Raw genomic sequence first — 23,314 nt, 5'->3', positions numbered from 1 at the left:
TAAGTATACAATGATAATTATAATAGAAAAAGACACGATTGATCTCATAAATCATCTTCGTGAAGAAAGAGGTTACTATTGAAAAAGACCTTCGTCCGAAATCTTCAATTATATCCAAGGTAAAAGCCCAAAACTTAAAGTTGTTCCTACACTAGAGACATTGCGTCCATTTTTTAATTAATTGATGGTTAGACAGTAAATCAGAACCTTAAGAATAATACAACACTGAAAAAAGTCGAAGTCCATCAAATTAATCACATTACAAATTAATTTAGATTCTAGGTTAGTTCCTTGGGAACCGCCGGCAGCGCTTTAGCACGCCTAACGGCACTTTGTAGTACTGCTTTGTACTGTATTTTTTGTTTGAATCAAATGAATATTTTTATGAATTCAAATAAACATATTTTAAACAAATGCATTATTTAATAAAATTCAGTTTTTTTTTATTTAATTCAAAGAAATTGTACCAAACAAATTATTTGTTTCGACCAATAAGGCAAATAGTTTCCATTTCCTAAAATTAAATAAATCTTTTTTTAATTACAGCAAAAAAATTGTTTAATTCAATTATATAAATTGAAATAAATTTTGTTGATTGATTTAAACAAACATTTTTCTGAGTGTAGCTAAAAGCACTTTTTGTGGACAAAAGTCTATCTACAAACCAATTTTCAATGGATTTTAATATTTTTTTCAGAATAGCCGTAAGGCTTTTGGGTATATCGCGTCGATGCAGAAATTTCGATTCGGCGAAGCTAACATTTTTTATTTCAAAGAAAAATAAGCAATATTTTATTGTAACTTTTCGGATTTAACTTTTTTGAAGATCTGCGAATAAACTAAAAAAGATCTCAAGGTAATGTAAATATTATGCAGGAATAATTTTCAGTAGACTAGAGTAAAGAAATGTTTAGAACGTCTTAAACAAATTAATGAACAAAAGACATTTTTTGTGATTCGTAATGATTATTTGTTTGAAATCTCAAGTTTTTATGTAGAATATAAAAGAAGTGTGTGCAGAATTGTGAATACTTAATGATATCTTCGGTTTGGAAATTATTAGAATAATTTTTATGAACAAATATACAGTTTTTGTATGTAACAATGAATAGGTTCCATTTTTTTGCAGAATCAACGAAAAATGTCTTGCCAATGACTTCTTTCTGTCATTCTTTTCAAATGACCAAAAACTGGTAATTATTTAAACAATATTGTTAAAAAATTATATTTTTAATATTATTCTAAGAATGAGGCCAATTTTTTCCAAACCCCATTAAAAATGTGTCGTTAGTGACTTCTACTTATAATTTTGTTCAAGATGATCAAAAATATTAATTCTTTAAACAATTTTTATAAGTAAATGCACATTTAGACTATTTTTCAAGGAAAGGCTCCATTTTCTTTGCGAAATCAACTAAAAATGTATTTCAAATTACTTTTTGCTATGATAATTAATTTGCCAGCGGATAAGAAAATATCATTATTCAAACAAATGCTATAAACAAATGTAAATTTTGGTCATTTTTGCAGGAATAGGATTATTTTTTATGGAGTAAGCTAAAATGTCTTACCAATGACTCCTTGTCGGCTTGTTTGTTCAATTTACAAGAACTGGTTATTATTTAAATAATATTTATGTAAATAATCATAGATATTCTGTATTCAATTCACAGATATTCAAAAAAGGTACATAAGAAAAGTGAGGATAAAAATATTGTTCATTTTGCTATTAAATAAAATTTTGGTTTAACCAATTTAATATTTCCGCACCGACTCGATATACCCGAAAGCCTTACGGTAATTCTAAAAAAAATGTTGTTGGGATGCAGATAGACTTTTGTCCACAAAGAGTGCTTTTGGCTACACTGTGCTCCGCTCGTAAGATAGCAGAGGGACAGAGGAAACTGTGTAACTTTTTACAAAAATAGGGTAATAATATGGCAATGAATTTTGTTGAATAAGATTAATGTGAATACCATAATGAATTCAATATGAAACACTTTAAATTTCTAAGATTTAAACTCTAAACATATTGGATTTTCAACAACATAGTTGAATTTTCAACCAAAATAGATTGTCTGCCAAAGGAGATGATTTTTCAGTAACAACAAATTAAACAAAATAATTTTTAACAAAATAGTTGATAATGGTACTTGGAAGGCGCTAATAGACACTAAAAATATAAAGGGTGCATTGGCTATGATTCAGGATGTCATTGTAAGGAGTGCGACAGGAGTGTGTGGTACTGCGGTTGTAGAAAGAATACCTGGTGATGCATGGTGGAATGATGGAATTCAGGTAGCCGCCCAAGAAAAGACAAAGCACATTCAAGAAGTTTGAAAATCACAGACATAAGAGAGGGGGGGGGGTAAATACAGAACAATTGTTGTCAACATCCGGACGGGGTGTGAAAAATAGCCAAAAATTGGTAGCGTAGTTAATGGCTGACCCCTTAACTACATACTAACCTGTTTGAGAACCCATATAGGGTCTTTAATGAATTCGAGTCAGAAATGAATAAAGGTTTCTAAATGGATTGGTTTCCAATTAATATTTAATGAGTGCGCATTAGTTTTCTATAGTAGCTACGGCTCTGAAGCAGATTTTTGGGCTTTTAGGATTGCAGGATATGCATATAACATTTTTTAAACATATTTTGTTTTAAAAAAAGTTTTACTTTTATCTGGCATTTAATGTAGCAACAGCCCATAGATTTCCGTGAAATAATTAGAAACCCACCAATACTTCACCAAATATCTCAAATCGTAATTTGAGATAAGAATTCAAAAAAAGATCCCGTACGGGTTCACACACAGGTTCTGATGTATTTTACTATGGAGACTTCTTGGTAGAGATGGCAGGAGATTTGACTGAAAATAAAATCCATCTGCATCCTCAGAAGCAGAAGCAGAGGCAGATGTAATACTGGTAGGAAGAATGAATCGCGAATCGATCGGCGTCCATTGGGGTGCCTATCCAGCTTCCCCTAAGCTTTCCCTGACCTCTCTCTCTCTCTTTCTCTCACTTTCAATCTCTCTCTCTCTCATCCCTTCTCCATCTGCTCATTGATCACATTAGTCTTGTCTACCCCATGAAATACCATCAGGTTCGTATCTACGTGTAGGTAATCTTCTATTAATATCGTTATTACCACGAATTTAACTATCACGGAATAACGAGCTTATTTTTTTTTGTCGCTATTAAACTTGATGTTGAAGTAGCAGGTGTTTCCAATGAGAATAAGGGGAGCTAAAAAAACGACGTAGCGCTACTTTAAAAGTTTTTATGACGTCACGAGTACGAAAATTCAACACTCTCTTAATAAGTCAAAATAGGGGGGTAAATTTGAAAACAAGAAAGATTAATTTTCTTCTAAAAGAGATAAATTTTTAGCTAAAAAGTTGAAAGTCCAGGCTAAAAGGTTTAATGCTTTACAAAATAGTTGACTTTTATATTCTAAAAGATGAATTTTTAACCCGTAAAGATAATTTATCAACCCAATAGTTTAATTTTCAACAAAACAAAAAAATAATTTTAGATCAAGGGGGTGCATGTATAAACAATTTGTAGAATTCTTAACAAAATGGTTTAATCTTCAACCAAGTAGTATAATTTTTAGACAGTTTAATCTTCAAGCCAAAGAGAGGAATTTTTTAAAAGATGGTTAAATTTTCAATCCAGAACTTCTCTACCGAAAAAATTAATTTCGCATTAAGAGGGGAAAATTTCCCATTTAAAAAGTAAAATTTTCAATAAAGAACTTAAATATTGGATTTTAACCAAACTTTCAACCAAAAAATATATTTTTCTATTCCAGAAGGCAGTTTCAAGAACTTTTGTAGCAAAAATATAAAAGAACAAAAAATAATCTAGAGGGACAAATTTTTTAGCTAAAAAGACAAATTTTGAAACAAACAGCTGAATTAAAAAAAATACCTCTCAACAAAATCGTTGAAATTTCATCTAAAAAAGATCAATTTTCCACAAATGGGTTAATTTTTTTAACTAAAACGATTAAACTTAAGCAACAAGAGTTGCATTCTGATCCAAACCGTTACTTTTTCAAAACAAGAAGAGGAATTTCTTAGAAGACGGTTGAATATCCAATCTAAAGGGATGAAAGTTCAACAAATTACATAAACCTTTAACTAAATATTTTAAACAATGACGATAATGCTATTTTCTGAAAAATTGTAACTAAATAGTGGAATTTATAAATTAAAACATATCAATTTTGAACAAAAAATGGAGTAGTTTAATTTTCTTTTATAATGAAATTAATTTCCAATGAAAAAACTATACGAAACTGTTTAATTTTATAACACATATTTGAATTTTCTTCCACAGTGTTTGATTTTGAAGCAAATAAGTTTAATTTTCGACAAAACCGTTAAATTTTCAACTGGAGAATATTAATTTTTAACGAAAAAGTTCATTTTCAACCAATCAGTTGGATTTTTAACAAAAGAGTTAAATTTTTTACTAACAAAATTAATTCATATAAAAAAGAAAACAGATTTCCAAGACAGAACATTATTTCTCTACAAAAATGACGAATTTTCAACAAAATACATACATTTTCAACCAAACAGTGAATTTTTAACTAAATACATTAATTTTTTACTAAATAGTTTGAAGAATGTATGTGATGCTATTTTCGGAAATTTCTGAACTAATTAGTGGAATTTTCAAATTAAAAAGATGAATTTTTAACAAAAAATGGTTTTGTTACATTTTTATTTAAACTTTTAAGCGAAAAAATAAGAATTTTCTACGAACCTTTGGAATTTTCAAGTCCAGATGATGAATCTTCAAAAACAAATTAATTTTTAAACAAGCATTTCACCTTTCAGCCAAGTAGTGGAATTCTCAACACAGTAAGATCAATTTTTAACGCAAAATGTAATAGTTGATACTTGAACAAAAAACTTTTATTTAAATTATAAAACATTTGACTTTCACTAACTAAACCGAAATTTTAGTGAAATACTTGAATCCTCAATTCAGAAATATTCTTTTTCAAACAAGTATTTTAATTCTTGACCTAAAATTGATTTTCTTCCAAAAGCGATAAATTTTCAACAAAATAAATCAATTTACAACAAAATAGTTAAATTTTTTACCAAATTGCTGAATATTCGAGACGAAAATACAAATTTTTTACAACACAGTTGAATTAAAAAAAGTTAATTTCCAATTAAAAGTCAATAAAAAGATAAAAACGGAGATATTCCAAAAAGATACTTGAATTTTCAACCAAGAAGTATCAATTTTGATTTTTTTGTTGCATTTTCGACAAAGTAATTTCATTCAAACCAAATAACAACATTTCTAACCAAGAAGGATGCATTTACTAACCGTCTTCGAGGCTTGTAATCATGAAATAAAAAAATTATGAAAAATAATTTATAGTTGTTAGTAATTAATTTATTATCATTATTATTGCGAATTACAAAAAATCATCTACTTTTAATTAAGGGACAATTTTATTTTTGTTAGTAAATGGTGAAATTTATCATTAAACATGTTTTATTTGAGCGTTGAACACATCTTTTTCCATGCATTTAATCGATTTTACTATTTAAAAATTGTAACTTATGCAAAGAAAATAGTTCTAGCGGCTATTTCATGTTGTAATATTTACTAAATACCACAATAAAGCGTTCAGAATTAAAATCATAAATGATAAATGGTAAAATAAATTTTTTCCGTGATCGAATTTTGCAAAATAAAATGATCGCAATTGAAACCTGTAAAATGTGAACTTAAAATTATCTAGTTTCTATAGGATTTGCTTTAATTTTTATTGCAGAATATGTTATAGTTATATTCATCAGAACTTTATTTGTTTTATCTAAAACTCGTTAGGCGTTTCGAAGAATGGTTAAGCATTTTTACAATGATTGCAAACATATTTTATTTTTGTAAATAATATTTGTTTGGGTATGATAAATGCAACAATCTTTCCTTCTTATTGAATCATGGTACTGATTTTTGTGCGTTTTACACAATTTTTATGGTTGATAATATAAACCAAAATATCACATTTGTTTTTTTCTTTTAGGGTCAAAAACCGAAAAACAATTTCGAACTCTTGAGTCTATTATTTCATATTTTAGTATTTGCTTTGGAACTAGAGCAAATCTTCCTAAAAATTTTACAGGTATTCGCAGAGAGCTCCTAAATTTGTATAACAGCACTGAAACCGGGAAGCAGAATGCCCAAGTGAATACACGTCTTCCGTTACCCTACGGGAGAACCTAAATAACTTAAGGTATTATTTTCTCTAGTTTAAAATATAAAAAAAAAATTAAAAAACCTTTTTTGATAAATATAGTACTACAGAAAATAAATCGGTTCTATCATCTATTATTTAAAGTCGCCAGGTCATGAAATATCGACCAATAGACTGTCTGTTTTCACCAGTAAAACTATATCAGGTACATCTCCTGATAATCGTGAGGGTCCCAATAATCAAAAAATTTGGTTGTAATTTAAATATATTGTTAAAAATATGTCCAATTTAATGAGTGATATTTAATGTTGTTTAGATTTAATATTTTGCATTCAATTTATACCCTTTTCGGGTTTTTACATACCACATAATGAGACTACAAGCAATGCCTGGAGAAAACAATCCTTGGTTGTTTTTTTTCAAAATATAAAATCCGTTATCGTCTACAGCCGCGCGTTTATTAAAACTACTTCGAGTATAGCCGGTAACATTTAAGGGAGTTTCTACAAATTATGAGATACTTAACAAAGTAGTGGAATTTTTAACAAAATGATTGAACTTTCAATAAAATAGTTGTATTTTCGACCAAATAGCTGAATTTTTAACCTACCAAGATGAATTTTTAACCAAGAAGGTTAATTTGCTACCAAGAAACGATCTCTAAAAATGTACCTAAATTTTCCACCCAATGGTTAAGTTATCAACTATAAAGGTAAGTTTCCAGCCAAAAATAGAAAATTGGAATTTTGAGTTTGAAAAAGTACTTCTTAATATATAAAGAAACTAATTATAAGACATTAAAAGCAAACGAAAAAAGAATCTTCAACAATAAAGTTAATTTTATATAAAAAAAAATGAATATAGAATTAAAAAGATCAATTTTTAACTAAAAATGGAATCGTTAAACTTTCAGTTAAAAAATTAACACTTAAAAAAATGAAATAATTTTTCCTTAGTTGAATTCAACTCTGAAGAAAGAATTTTTTAACAAAACTCTTCAAGTCTCAACCCAAAATTATGATTTTTCAACAAACAAGATTAATCTTCTACCCAAATAAATGAATTTCCAACAAATTTCATGAATTTTTCTACCAAAAAGTAGAATTTTCAACTTACGAAGGATAATTTTCAAACAAAAATGGACTAGTTAAATTTTTCATCTGAAAAAAAATCAAGAAAAAAATAAATTTTCAACAACATAATGACTGTATTAAATAAATAGATTATTTTTTAACTAAAATAGATGAATTTTAAACCAAGCATATGCAGTTTGAATAAAAGAGTTCATTTTCAACAAAACAGTTTAATTTTCTACCAAAATGTTGATTTTTTAAATTAAAAAGAACAATTTTCATGAAAACAAATAAATTTTCATTAAGAAAAGATTTTAATTTGAAAAAAAACGAAATCTTAACAAAATACATGCATTCACAACGAGAAAAAAATCAAATAGCAATCGAAAATATTACTTAAAAACCGAAAATGGAATATTTAAATTTTCAGTGAAAAAAATTAATTCTCGAACAGAAATGAAACTAAAAATGAAACGAATTTTTTGACATATCAGTTAAATTTGAGACCAAAAATGATAAAATTGAAACAAAACTGTTGAATTTTTAAGAAAATAATTAAAGTTCTAAACTATGTAAAATTTATATTCAAATAAGATAAATTTACAACAAGGCATGTAATGGTAACTTGTTTGAATAAATAGTTAAAATTTTAACCAAATAGTTTAATTTTCTAACCAAATAGTTGAATTTACAACAGAAAAAGTAATTTTCGAACAACTATTTGAATTTTCAACTAAAACGTTGAATCTCCAAACAAAAAAATGAGTTTTTTAGAAAGTACTTTAACTTTAAACCAAGTCGTTAACTTTTCAATAAAAAATTAATCCTTAGGGAGATTACTTTTCAACCAAGCAGTTTTAACCAAGAAGATTATTTTTCTACAAAAAATATGGATTATCTATAAAATCGTTATATTTTTAACAAAATAATAAAATTTGCAACCAAACGAGATAAATACCAAACAAAAAATGCAACTGGTCACATTTTGACCAAAAAAAGAAGATTTTATCCAAAAATAGTTGGATTTTCTTAATGGTTTCTATTAATTGAGTTCACATTGAAGCGAAAAAAAAGAATTTTCGAAAGGGGAAAAATAGAGAAATAGGGGAAGCAGTCTGAAGCTCGAAATATGAAAATGATTTTTGAAACTTAATAAGTTATTATTTAACAAAAACCTTGAAGGGCTTAAAGTTTTATTCAAAATATTCTTATTAATACCAATTAGTTTAAACTAATTTTATTTTTTAATTTAATTTTGAGATATTATAGTAGAAAATAGAACTTCACTTCATTAAAATTAAATAAAGAGCAAGAAAATTGGCGTTTCGATTACTGAAGCTAAGGTCACGATTAGTGGAAGGTTTACCTTATGTACCCATAAAACATTTGTTTAATTCCTCTTTTTTTTGTGGAATTTATGTAGAACGAATTAAGAATACACATGAATTTGAGGAAAGTATGTCAGGAAAATTGGTTCATTGATTTTTATGTGACTAACTTATCATCATCATCATCAGAAGCATTGAAAATGTTTCAATGGCACTTAAGAAAATGCAACTTTATCCTCCTCTCATACTAGAAGTTGCTTATCCTTTTAAAGCCGAAAGAATTAAATTAAACCGATAATTAATCCTTACAGGGTTCTCGGAAGAAAGTTAATAATAAATTAAATTATATATTGCCATATTCAAATTAATCCATTTTTTGTATCCTCATTGCAAATCCGAGTTTTCCTTGCAATTATCGTGTGCTATTGTATCTTTATTCTTTTTCCACTATCCAATATGATATTTTATAAAATTCTGTTTCCACTTGAAGTTGTTTCAATTGAATTAAAATTCTTCAGTTTCAATTGTAGTATTGAATTCTGATCATGACCGATCGATATAACATTTTTTTTATCTGACTTTAGGGTAGTTTAAAATTAGATGCAGTGTTAGGAAAGATCCTTAAAAGAAACTGTAAGGCTGTATATACATTGTGAATATAGTAACTCGTTACATTTCCAATCACCGATTCAAGCAATTTGAAGTTTCTTTTTCTATATATTAAAAAATATGTAGAAAATTATATCAATTTTCAATAAATAAATTAGCACTGTTATTTTTACTGTTTTTATCATGTAGAATTTTTAAATGCAAATATATATAACTGAATAAATACGAATTTCAAATATTCGGAACTTCAAAATTAAATAACTTGAAAACATAATTAAATCTTAAAATTTTAATTTTTAAGCTTTATAATTAAAAATTCAGCTGTGTTTGTTCACCCAATTTTTTAGGGTGACTAAACAGAGTTTTAATAATTCGGGAATTTTGATGATTCATGTTTAAATCTTCATCAATTTAGAAGATTTAGAACTCAAAATTCAAATCTTGTTGATCAAAATCATTCAAATTTTAAAAGTTTCATTCATGCTTCTTTAAAATGAAGGATTTTTCATCATGGAAAATTTAGAAATGAGAATATGACTTATGATTTTCAACATCATCTAAATTATCACAGTTTAAGAATTTTTATTTTGTAAAAATTCTTAAAAGTCAAGAGTTTTTAATTGTAACTTTTAAAAATTGGAGAACTTCAAATTGTAAGTCTACAAAATTGAACAGTTTTCAAATGTTTAAATTTACCATTGACAATTATTTAAGTTTTAATATTTGAGATAAAAAATTGTGTAATTTTGATGCTTTATATTCGAAATGTCTTCAATTTGGAAGATTAAGGCTTGACAACTTGACTTTTGATCTTCAAGATTGTCAAAATGTAAGAATTTGTATTTAAACATTTTTGCAATTAAAGAGTTTTCAGTTGTAAATCTTCAAAATTGAAGTAAATAAAATACATTCAAAAGTGCATCATTTTAAATTATACACTTTCAAAATTGAAGGATCTTCAGTTGCAAATTTTCAGGATAGTCGTACTTGAAAGAGGTGATCAAAACTTTATAAATTTAACCTAAAAATATTTAAAACTATAAACATTCGAAATTGAAAAATTTTGCAAATTTCCAATTGAGAATTTTTTCAAATTGGATCAGTGACGAGAATAGAAAATATCAGCAAGTCTCAGAATTCCAGAATACCTTTTGAATAAGAATAAGAATCTGAATAAGAATTTCGATATACAATCCAACATAAAGTTGTTGATTTTTGCATTTAAATCTCAATCCTACGAGGATATAATATTACATTAAACTAAAATTTCCAGATTACTGAAAGCTGATTGAGATTAATATTAAAATTGAAGTTAAAATTTTATTAAAGCTGACGTAATTATTTTCATATTATTTCAGTTTATAATTAATGATCACATATTTTAACTTTTTAAATTAAAGCATATATTTCAATTTTATAACGCGTAATTAAGCGCACGTAGCCAGTTATTTTTGCTAGTAATAAATAGTTTCCTTGATTTGAATGAAAATATATTTTAAATCTCAACTCAATCTCGAAAGTGTATCACAATAGGAGCGATGCAGTGTAACCCCTCCCCCATTTTTATTTGAAGCAAGTAGAACAAGTAATGCATTACAAGACACTGCTGATCCTTTTTTTGACATCTACAAGCTTGTTGCGTTTTTTATATAACTAAATGTTTCCACTATCACATAGTGATTGATAACACATAGTAAATTCAATTATTTTAATTTTCATTTATTATAAAAGCATCATTAAAAAAAGTAGTTTGTAAAATAAATCCCGTAAAGTCGAGGGCCATGCATAAATTACACCAATTATTTTGGGTCGGAAACACATGGTCAACCCCAATTTTACGTAAGATTTTTACAAATCTGCGATTCACTAAAAAATAAAAGTTAGACAGATTTTATTGTAAATTTTTTTTTGTCAGCGCAATATAGTACTTACTGTAGTATATAGTACAATTAATGTAAACAATTTCATGTCACTTTATTGATTATGGCACAGCATTATTAATTATAATTTACCTATTATTATTAACAGTACGTTCTAATATTAGTAGTATTATTATTATTATTGAATAAAATAATAAATTTAAAAAATACAATGATAATAAATTCATAAACAAATTCATCTTAGATATGCTCTCCCCTCCCTTATATCTCAATAAGATTTTATAAACGCGGAATTTTAATGAAGTTAGTTTTAGAAAATAACATGTGTTAATAACAATAAATATTTAATTTTGCAAAGTAACTATATTATTATTTACAAACTTTGTGTATTCTGAATTTAAAAGTGTGCAGTCCATATTATTATTCTAAAAATATTAGTAATAAATTTTAATGTTTTTTAAAACTATTATTATTTATTCAAATCATTATCAAAATGGTAGAAATAGTATTAGTAATTTTGGCATAAAGTAAGGTTCAATTTTTGGCCATAAGTTCAACTAACTTGTTAAAAATATTTTTATTTCGGTTTAAGATACAGAATTTTAGTAAAAAATGCGTTCTTTTAGCTAAGAATGTGAATATTATATTTTTGGTTAAAAATTCATATTCATCACTCGAAAATTCAACGGTTCAGTTGCCAATATTCATGTATTTGATTGAAAATACATATTTTTTTGGTAGAAAATTAGGCTTTCTTGTATAAAATTCTTCTTTTTTAGTAGAAATGAACTCTTTTTGGCTAAAAATGCAACAGTTTGGTTAAAAAATAATCCATTTTAGTTATGAATTCATCTGTTTGGTCAAATGTTCGTATTTTTTAGTTAAAATCAAATGATCTAAAGTTAACATAAAAATATTTTTCTTTGAAATATCAAAGATCACATTTTTCTTTGAAAGTTCATCTTCATGGTTAAAAATTAGTTTTTGAACTGAAATTTTAACTTTGAATTTTTGGTATTAAATGTATGGCTTTAGTCTAAAACTCAACGATTTTGTTACAATTTTATTTACATACATATTTTAATGAAAATTCATCTTTTTTGTTGAAAAAGCCTCGTTTTTTAGTTAACAATGCAACTGTTTAGTTGAAAATCAATCGATTTTAGTTTAGAATTTAGGCATTTTGTTAAAAATGTGTATGTTTGGTCGCACATTAGTATTTCTAGTGAAAACATCAGCTATTAAATTTTTATATGAAAGTTCATCTTCATGTTTGAAAATTAGTTCTTGAACTGACAATTTAACTTTACAATTTTGGTATAAAATGTATCTTTTTAGTCGAAAACAAATTTAACTTTTTTTTAGAAAATCAATTTTCATAGTTGAAAATGTAAGTGTTTAGTTAAAAATCAATCTGTTTTAGTCGAGGATTCAAGAATATTGTTAAAAATTTTACATTTTTTGGTCGCAAATTGATGTTTCTCTTTGAAACCTAATTTTTTTGGTTAAAAATGCAACTGCTTCTGGTGAATATATCATCTTTTTCGTTTCCAAATTTAACATTTTTAATGAAATTTTTTGTCTTTTTGACTGAAAAATCTCTTTTGGTTTAAAATGCAACTCTTGTTAAAAATTCGTCTTTTTTATTAAAAAATTGATCTCTTTTGGTTAAAATTTATCTATTTTTTGCTTAAAAATGCAACTCTATGGTAGAAAATGTATCGTTTTGTAAAGGATTCAATTCTTTAGCTGAAAATTGGTCGTTTTTGGTTCTCCTCAACTATCTTTCGTTTAAAATTAAAATAATTTCCTGGTTAAAATATCAACTATTACATTTTTTGTTGAGAATGTATTTCTTTTCACTGAAAATTGGTCTACTGGGTTAAAAGTTAAATTACTTTGTAAATTTCTATAAAAACGGTTATAATTATACGTAAGACAGGGCTTGGGCATAAACTTACAGACCTTATTAAAGAGGGCTACGTGGTTAATAATTTCAGAAAAAGGCTCGACGTAATTACTGTATGCCCCCTAGAAGAAGGACTTAAAATTTTTTAAGATTTCTTCTTAGCAAAGAGCGATCTCCTTTCTATCCCATTTCTGGACTTTAATTCATAAATTTACATAAGAACGCTCAGCACTCCTACTTGAAAACTGCCCTTGAAATTAAACACCTAAAACTTTATGTCTGCGAGTGTTCTACTAAAGCGAGAATTTTCCTCTTTAGTTGTAGGATTAGCGTTTTGATTAAAAAGTTATTACTCAAAAGGCTTTGAGGAAATTTGATACCGATCAGGGCGACTAAAAACTTTTATTTGTTTTTTTACCTGTATATTTATTTTTCATAAAAATTCAACTGCGAGCTTATTCGTAATATGTAATCTGTCCGAAGAGCTGTAGCAGGTTTTCAGTTTATAACGAGTAATTTTCTACGGACGCTCTTGCTTTGAAAATTAAAAAGTTTTTATCGGTTGCTAACTCTGAAAATTATTCGGAGTCTGATAAAAAATGAGGCGAAATTTATATTTCACGTTATGTATTTATGAGCCAGTGAACTCTTGAACTTATGACCTGTGCTTGCATTTTGTTGCTCATTACATATCCAGGTAAGTACTTACTTTTTTAAGTGACGTAGGTTGATTTTTAGCACGAGACGTCATTTTTTACTTTAATACGCATAAGGTACTCCAGAATTACTTCTTGCGTAATTCTAAAAATACACCTACAGTACACAACAGGATTTTATGTTCTGGAAAAAGTATTGATATTAATTGAAAGCTAAAGAGACAGAGTTCTTTCAAGTATGAAATCGAATTTTTATTAATTTTGGTAAATTATTGAAGTTAGATGACCCATTAGAACTAAGGAAATATCACATACTTGGCTTGACCGAGTAGTAAATTTTCAAATTACACAGGCACACAATAAAGTGTAATTTACAGTAAATTAGACCACCATTCCAAAATGTTCTTGGGGTCGCTAAATCCCAATAAAGTGCTTATTATACTTCATCAGGTCACACTTCGTCCCTGACGTGACAAAATAACTTGAGAACACTAAAATAATCGCTTTTTGAACTAAGGCATAATTCTGTATTCATTTTTTGTGATATCGTGTTCGTTTATTCTCAAAAGGTACATAAAGAACTTTTGTCTCAATTTTTATGACCTTTCCAACATGTAGACTTTTTGATGTCCAACAAAACTCAGCCATCGTATTTATATCCCATCTTCCTTGATATTGATGTTTTCTTTCTTTTATATCTTGTTAGAATCGTTGTTCTTATTCCTCAATATAATATCCTAAATTCATTGAAAAATAATCGAGATGGTAAAAGAAGAAGAGATTCAGGTTCATTAAACACCTCATTTTACCAACGTTTTTCACCACATCGGCTTTTATTTTTTTTGTAACCATCATACTTTTGATTACACTAGAAATTTTTTACAACTTGCTTCAAACTAATTTATGCTCTTTTCTATTTTGGATTCATTGATGCTGAAATGATGCGTATTTTTCTCCTTTTTAAAATAGATGTGACATGATCTATTTTTAATGAGCCGTCCAGAAGTTATGACGTTTTTCGTTAAAACTAAAAATATCTTCACTGTAAAAAACGGATTTTTTTCAATTAATTGTATTTTTTATGTAAAAATATTGCAATTACTAAATTAAATAACATTATTAATGAATTATTTTTAATCAATTTTTATGAATAGTTTTTTTTATGAATATGGGAGATAATCAAACCTGGTGTTCTGATTTTAATATACTCATATTCATAAAAAATTATTCATTAAAATTGATTGAAAATAATTCATTAGCGATATTATTCAATCTAGTAATTACAATATTTTAAAATAAAAAATGCAATTAATTAAAAAAATTTAATTTTTAACCATGGAGATTTTTTTGTTTTTAACGAAAAACGCCATAACTTCTGAACGGTTCAATAAAAATAGAACATGTCGCATTTATTTTAAAGAGGATAACAATACGCATCGTTTCCACCTGATTTTTTGTAAATCCGCCTATTGACAGCCTGTTTTTCGCGGCTAACAAAATTATTAAAAAATGGTTCCTTTTTTACTTAAAAACGCAATTTTTTGGACAAATTCATCGCGATTTAAAAGATTTTGTTAAACAATCGCGTTGGATTTTTTAAGAAATATGCATTTTTGACGGAGATATAAAACTTTGAATATTGAATGATTTTTTTGCCGAAACTTTTGCACGCAACTGTATATTCCAGTAAGTTTAAAAAATATTTATAAGTTTCTGATAGATGACAACAATGATTTAAGACCTAAAAGGATTTCAAAAAATTGAAAACAAATTTAAAGTGATTTTTTAATTTTATTTTTTAAATAATTTTAAGGTAATACTTAATATTTCAAAAAATTTAGATTTTTGAAGAATTCGAAAAGAAATTAGAAGTTATTTAAGTATTTTCAAGTTTTTAAGACAATAAAAATATTTTTTATGATTGTTAGGAAAATTTGAAATGTTTTTTATGGAAAATTAATTTAGGATTTTTCAAATAATTTCCAATTATTTCATAAATTATGGAAAAAGTATCTGGACCACCGTAAGGCATGTTTTTCAAGATTTTTTCTAAATTCACAATACAGAAACTACAATTCTTGAAAATTTTCAGCATTAAAAAAAGCAGGGAAAATTCGAGTAGGTTAAAAAAATATTTAGAAGTTTTGGAAAGAGTGAAAAATAATTTTAAACTTGGAGAGTTTAAAATAAATATACAGCAGAGTTAAGACTTTTGAAGATTTCAAATAACAAATTTAGAAGTATTTTCAGAATTTTGAAAGGTTTTGATAGAATAAACCAATTTTTTAAAGATTCTTGATCAAATTTAAGATTATTTTTAAAAATTAATTTTAGAAGACTGTTTAATTTTTTTTAACATTTCAAAAGATTTCCAATCAAAACATAATTTATAATATAAAAAGTTATAAAATTCTTTATAACAAAATGTAGACTTTAAAAGTGTATGAAATTATATTTTTAAGCTTCTAAAGTAGTTTGAAAGGTCTCAACAAAATAAACCAATTTTTTTTTAATTCCTGGAAAAACTTAGAATGATATTAAAAAAATAATTAATATTAAGATTTCTAGAAAACTTTTTAAGCTTTCAAAAGCTATCTAAAACTGTCAAAAAAATCTGAAAGATTTTTAGGCAATTTTTTTAATTTTTGAATATTTTTTACAACTTTAAGGATAGTTTAAGTCAGATTAAAAGATATTCAGGAATTTTAGGAGTTTTGAAGAAATTAAAAATATTTCAAGACGGACAGATTTTCGAAAGTTTATTAAATATTTTTTAATTTCTTCTAAACTAGTTTTTTTCAACTTTCATGGACATATCAACTTTTCACTACTTGTATTAGTTAAAAATAATTTATCTATTTATTTATTTAAGTAATTATTGAAAATAGAAATAATTTTCTTTATTATTTTTATCAAAAGTCACTTTTATAATGGCAGTTCTGATTTTCCGGTATTATATTCCGAATTTGATCTAAATATTTGAAGTTCTCGTATCGAAATGCAGCATTAGATATCGGCAATTTTCCTCTTAAATACTCGTAGAAACTGCCTTTTCCCTTGATGGCTTTTTTACAGACTTTTTTTATTATGTCAAGCTTTATGTTAAGAGGGGGAAGTAATATTGTATTGAGTTAATCAGAGGATCAGTGATGCTGTTACTAGAACCTGGTTAAAATGATGTTTTTTACCATCACGTTTTCTGTTTATATAGTGAGTGTCTCGATCCCGACTACGCCATTAGCACACCAAGCAGGGGTTGTTCATGAATTCTGATACGCTGTCCTAGTATGCTGTTCAAAATTTTGATATTCTCCATAAATTGCCAATCTTACCTGGCTTTAATGAACTCATCAATTCATTGATGTCATGACAAAATACAAATGAAGATTCCTTTGAATCTGAAAAGTACTTTCTGATATTCTCCTATCTCTATAATAATTTAAATTTATGCCTTCTGACAATAAATTTTTATTGTTTAGTACTGATGTAAGGTATTGTACTTAGTAATGGGTAAGCACACATTTTTTAAAAGATCGTTTAATTTTTCTTTCGTAAACGTTTAGGGAGCTCTTTTACTTTCATTGTATGGGCTAAAATCGTTATCAGGAGAGCTTATTTCTTCCACTTTGGAACAATCCTTGATCTTCAGATCCTCTATTAAAACATATTGAACGTGCTATTTCATCTTCTATGCTGCCGTTTTTTGAGAAAAAACTACTGATCATGTCAACATAATTGCTCTAATCATCAGTATCGAACGATTGAGTGGGTCTCGTTACTATAAAACTATGCCAAGTTTATCATACATAAAATAGTAATCATCTTCCGTTAGTGGTGTTTCCTAGAAAATAGGTCTCATGAAGTTCAGGTCAAATAGATCAAAACTACATGATACGTCTTTTATATACAGTCTAATAAAGCATTAGAATATCTGTAATTTTAATAACATTTTTAGGCTTTCCACAAATTAAAATTTGTCCGAATATCCGATTTTCTAAAATATTTACAGGGTGTTTACCTGATGGGTGATTTTAAATTTCCGTTCAATTGTTAAATTTTCCTGGTGCAAAGAGTAAAGAGGTCAAGAGATTCGTAAAAATCGTAAAAGATTTGAGAGATTTCTGCTTTGGAATGAGTAATTTTTGAAAAGAATTAGAATTCGTAGTTGGAACTTTAGATGATTTTTGGTAACCAGAATTAAAATTCTAATTAGGAACAGAGAATTTCATAAAAAGATTATAATTCTGAACTTAAAAGGAGATTTTTAAAGACAGAATACAAATTGTTATCTAATCCTTTCCTGCCAGATCCGAAACTACCCTACCCGATTCTACACGGTAAAAAATGTCTTAACACGAACGAGTGAATCAAGAATTATATTAAACTCAAAGAAAGTGTCCGCTTAGATTCGGTAAAACGTTTAGTTAGTCGAGTTAAACATTTAGTTATTTTATGTAAATTATTCGCGTCAATCAGTAATTTTAGCAAAGTTGCTAAGTTCGAGAATTTATTATTTTCAACAGATTGCGTATAATAATACTATTTTTATTACGAAATAACATTTAGCTGTTATATAAATATTTTAACTTACAGTAACCAATTTTGCGCCTGGTATCGAGAAAATGAAAATCCGTATAATGCTTTTGGAGGTCAAGTTTGTTGTTTTCCTCGCGTTTCTTGATCTTTAAATATAGTTACTGCCTGCAATCGAAACACTTGTAAATTATTATGACCGCATATCTGATTCATTCCTATTGAATTATATCCGATCCTACCCGATTCTATACCATCATGTCCGAGTCTATCCTATCCGTTCATATAGATTCTATCCGATACTATCTGCTTCTATCCGATTTTGTGTGATTATATCCAATTTTATGAATTTCTATTTGATCTCATGCAATTCTATATGATCCTATGCTATTCTGCCTGGCGGAGAAAAGTTCGAATACAAATACGTAAGAAAATGAAAAAAACTACGCCTATTGAACACTTTTTCACAGCTTCTACCATTCTCATTTTATAAGAAACTTCAATTGCCTGGGTCGATGCATAAATAGTACTGATTTGAATAAAATTTAGAGGAAATTTTATTGTTGGGTATTCGCAATAGAATCGCGAACATGATTTCCCAAAAAAGTGAATAAGGACTACATAAATCGACATACGGTTGTGGAAACCAAAAAAATATGAAGCTCTGTTTCTTATTGCAGAGTTGAGATCATAGACTTCGAACCTTGCACCTAAGTAGTGTTTCTCGTTCCGGAACTTCTTCTCCTGCCAGACATCATTATTCAAGTTCTTCGAATGGGTCTTTGTCTCCTTCTGTTCCTCCTCTTCATGTCAGGTCCAGCTCTTCTTTTGCCAGTCGAAAATATAAAATATAAATCCTCTTGCCAGTCTCCACATGCCAGTTCGAAAATATAATCATAATTTTCCCTGCGATATATCAATTAATTGAAGAAGATGTTCTCATGGCCCTCTACCTATGCTAACTGAAGAATACACTGTATTATCAACTTCCAATGGTAAAGTCTTTGCAATAGTAAAGCTATAAAAAACAGTAAAAAAAAACATAAAGATGGCGCAGTTGAAAAAATGACCCAAGAAAGAATTAGGGAAACTTCTTTAGTCAGCCGTTCATCAATCTTAGAGTGTTTCAGAATAGTAACTCCCGTACTTTCTTTCAAAAGATTTATAAAAATGTTTAAAATTGTTTAAAATACTTTGTAATCCTCGGTCATTTTTAATTCCTTAAAATCCCTTGAAAAAATGGATATTCTAAATAAAATTGTACTAAGTAGTTTTTTCAAACCCTTGAAATATTTTGTAATCTCTTACAATATTTGTGAAATATTTTTAATCCATGGAACCTATAGTAATACTTTGAAATCGCTTGAAATACCTTACAACTTTTGTAAGCCCTCTAAATCTTTTGAAATCCTTTAAAATAAGTGGAAATATGCCAAATCTGATAAAATCCCTTTAAATATTTTGAATTCTTTTAAACCCCATTAAAGTTTTGCAAATTGTCTACAAACCGTTTAAAATAATAGGAAATTCTTTAAAATTCTGCTAAATCCTTTGAAATCTTACAAACTCTTCAAAAATAATAAAAACAATCCAAACCGCTTTGAATCTTTTGAAATCACTTAAAATCCTTTGAAAACTTTGATGATTCTTCTGAAAGAAATACAGTGAAATCTGATGAAATTATATGAAACATCTTTAAATCCCGCCAAATATTTAAATTCACTTTAAAATATCCTGAAATCCCTCAAAATGGTTGAAAATACTCATTTTCTCAAGTAACCTGTATAAGCTCCCTTAAGCTACTAGATAGATCGCAAGAGAATCCTTTTTCAGAAATTCACGCATTATTTTTGCCAGGTGTTGCGTATTCCAAATTTTCAAGGAATCTGTATTATCGTCAGAGAATAACAGACATGTTTAAAGTGTTTTCAGACTAGATGTAGCTACTAGAAATGTTAACAGAGAGTTTTTAAAAAATAAATTTTGTCTGAAAAAAGATCTTCTCCTTCACTCCACTTGGAATCGAAGCACAGAACTTCCGATTGTCAGTGGGGTGCTTTTCCCTTAAGCTACTTGAGAGATCGCAAGAAGAATCCTTTTTCAGAAATACACGTCTTATTTTTTATCCTTCTTTTGATCTCTCTAGTAGCTTAAGGGAAAAGCACCCGATCGACCATCGGAAGTTATGTGGTTTGATTTCTAGCGGATTGAAGGAGAAGATCCTTTTTTTAGAGAAAATTTAATATTAAAAATTTGCCTGTTGCACGGGCACATTTTCGTCGCGCACTGCGCGCCCGGCTCTCTTCGCTCGTAAGTTTGAGCGCGCGTAGGGCACGCGATTGTTGGTTTTCGCGCTACGCGCGCGGTAATGCATTTATCTCGTGCTTCGTGCTTGGACTTTGTATTATTCTCATATTCGTACATAGAACTTTTAAAATTAAATCTCAAAATATCCATTACTTTAATTTTGTGATTCTGAATTCTCTTTTGTTAAGAGCTTTGCTCAAGAGTTTAAGCGCACCTAGGGCGCGCGACTATTGGTTGTCGCACTTCGCGCTCGGTCTTTGCATTTCTATCACATTCGTGCACAGATCTTTCAAAATTAACGATCAACGGATCGACAACTGTAATTTTGCGGCTGTGAACTCTCTTTTGTTAAAGCTCTTTCGGCTTTAACGAACACATTCTCATCACGTATCTCGTGCTTCGCACTCGATTTTGCCAACAATGTTCTAAAAAAATGTTTGCCAAAAATTTTCTACATCATGCTCAACACTTTTATATTAAATATAATACATTTGTATGTGCCTCTGCCTGGGATTGCGTATGTAGATATTGCAAAGATAAAGTACAAATTGTATTTACTTCTCATTTGGATGAGAATGTAAAAAAAAACTTCGTTTCTCTTGCAATCCTTTAAAATTGGTTGAAATCCTTTTTAATTTCTTTACATTTCTCAAAATTCTTAAAAATCTGTCAAAATACTTTAGCATCTCTTAATTTCCATTCAATTTCGCTGACTCTAAACCATTTGTAATGTAAATTTGCAAAAATTTCCAATAAAGTAGTCATCTCCACTGGATTTATCAGGTATATTAAAAATAAGCATTGTAAAAATAGGAAGAAATTTTAGCTCCTTTGAAGCTTGAAAAATAAACGAAATTGCCTCAGAATTTCTGTCTCAGGTTCTCCTGACCTGGATTTCAAGCTGAGAACTAAGAAAAGAGGTAAAAGAATCATACCAATATTTCAAGAGCTTCAGTACTCACCTGAATTTGCGGGCACTTCAGTATTGGCAGTTCCGTTTTGTCCAGGACTACGGGAACTGGAAGTTCTCCCTAGAGGCTCCAAACGGATCGCCTCACTACTCGTCGTTCTTGTAGAAGTTGGGGCAGGCATGTTTTGAATTGAAAGAGACTTATTTTCAATCTTTTACTCAGTCACTATACCCTATGTTCAATTATAAGTTGATTAAAAAAATTAATTCACTCCAAGTTAATCTATCATTTGGCACGTAAAATCACACTTTCTTTTATCGATTGTATCAAATTCGCTGCTTTTGAGGGATCTTACATTCACAACCAGGAGCACCATTGATTCAAAATTAGTCCCTTAACACATGTTCATATTTTTTTAGTCTAACTTCTTTTTTAGCCTTTTCTCTTACTTTTACTTCTTTTCACTATTTTCAAAAGCATTGGGGATTTTCTATTTCCTTTCTACAAGAACATTCCATTGTGCGAGTTTTCAAATAGCTTTCTGGATAAGATTCTCCCATTGATTCTACTTTTCAAAAAAATAATCTTCTTCTGATACTTTCAAATTCAAGATTGGTCCCCTTTTAAAGGTTTTGAAAAAGTAAATGTAGAAAAAGTAGGAAAAATTCACTCCTTTATTCCATTTGTTCTGCAGATTGAAAAAATATTGATTCAACTGATCAATCTCTCTCTCCTTCTTAATATATTTTTTTATACAAATGATTGTATTTCTTTGGTTTAATATTGTTATTTGTTGAAAATCGTCTTTTGAGTTATCCTTCTTTATTTTTAAAGCGTTCTTAAAGAGAAAAATTGTCATTCAAACGCTGATAATTAAGCTTTAGTAACTCCAGTATTCCCGGTTCTGCTCCAACCCTTAAAACAAGTCGATGAATAGTTGCATCTGGAACAGAAAGCAACAAGAAAGTTTTACTTCGGGATTGAGTAGCAGTTAATTAATTAACAGAGGTTGAAGCGATTCTCCTCAGAATGTCAAGCTTTAACCCAGTTTACCTGTACTTTTAAATGTCTAAATATTTTAAAAGCTGAAAATGTTCCTTTATCAGATATTTTTGTACATGGGAGAACGAAATATAAATCTTAGATTGTGGTAAAAAGATAGACGATTCTGTACCCTGACCTGTTTTCCCGACAAAACTTATTATTAAATACTGTGGTACGTAGGAAGTAAAATTAGAGAAACTTTTATATGATTCGCTATCAGTTTCCTGCCAATTATTATTTCCAGTAAAAGTCAATAAATAAATTACGTTATACATTGGAGGGGGGGGGGCGAAAAAAAGTTACAATCTATATTACTCTCAGCTGCATCCAAATTCATTAGAAGTACTCGAATATGCCTGGTTGTTTGTCCAGGGGAGAGGAAATATGCAGAAAACAGCCTCTCGAGTTTAACCGCTTTTTCGACGGTCGAGATTACAGGTAGACATGGAACCAAGACTTACGTCAAATTTATGGTCGTTATAACTCAAATTTTACAGCTTTCATAAATACAATTTAAAATCTTCGCTTCTTTTTTTAAAATTAGGAGTTTTTTCTTTAGAGCAATGGAAATTTATCAATTTTCTAAAATTGCGGCAAATTTCGGCAACCATTCAATTCTATAAAATTCTCGATTTCTCTGAATTCCATGAAATTCTTGAATATTCTAAATTCCCTGAATTGCTGAAGTTCCTTGTATTTTGTAAGCGCGCTAAAATCCCAAAATTCTCTAAATTCCTTGAATTCTCTAAATACCTGGCAATCTCTCAAATTCTTCATTTCTCTGAATTCCCGAAATTCTTGGTATAATCTAAATTCCCTAAACGGTCTG

General features: G+C 28.2%; 1 protein-coding gene across 1 annotated transcript in view; it reads right to left on the bottom strand.

Annotated features, from left to right (window-relative positions):
- LOC117166977 (endoplasmic reticulum aminopeptidase 1-like) overlaps positions 1-21,622 on the bottom strand; it is a 95,472-nt gene extending 73,850 nt beyond the window's left edge. The window contains exon 1 of the mRNA XM_033351488.1: positions 21,493-21,622. Coding sequence (XP_033207379.1) covers positions 21,493-21,622 — 130 coding nt within the window. The remainder of the gene's footprint in view (positions 1-21,492) is intronic.
- Positions 21,623-23,314: the final 1,692 nt, after the last annotated feature.

This window comes from Belonocnema kinseyi, chromosome 2, assembly GCF_010883055.1.
Source record: "Belonocnema kinseyi isolate 2016_QV_RU_SX_M_011 chromosome 2, B_treatae_v1, whole genome shotgun sequence".
In the NCBI taxonomy this organism is placed as follows: domain Eukaryota; kingdom Metazoa; phylum Arthropoda; class Insecta; order Hymenoptera; family Cynipidae; genus Belonocnema; species Belonocnema kinseyi.
The sequence above is the reverse complement of the archived record's forward strand: the minus strand, read 5'-3'. Positions and strand labels throughout refer to the sequence as shown.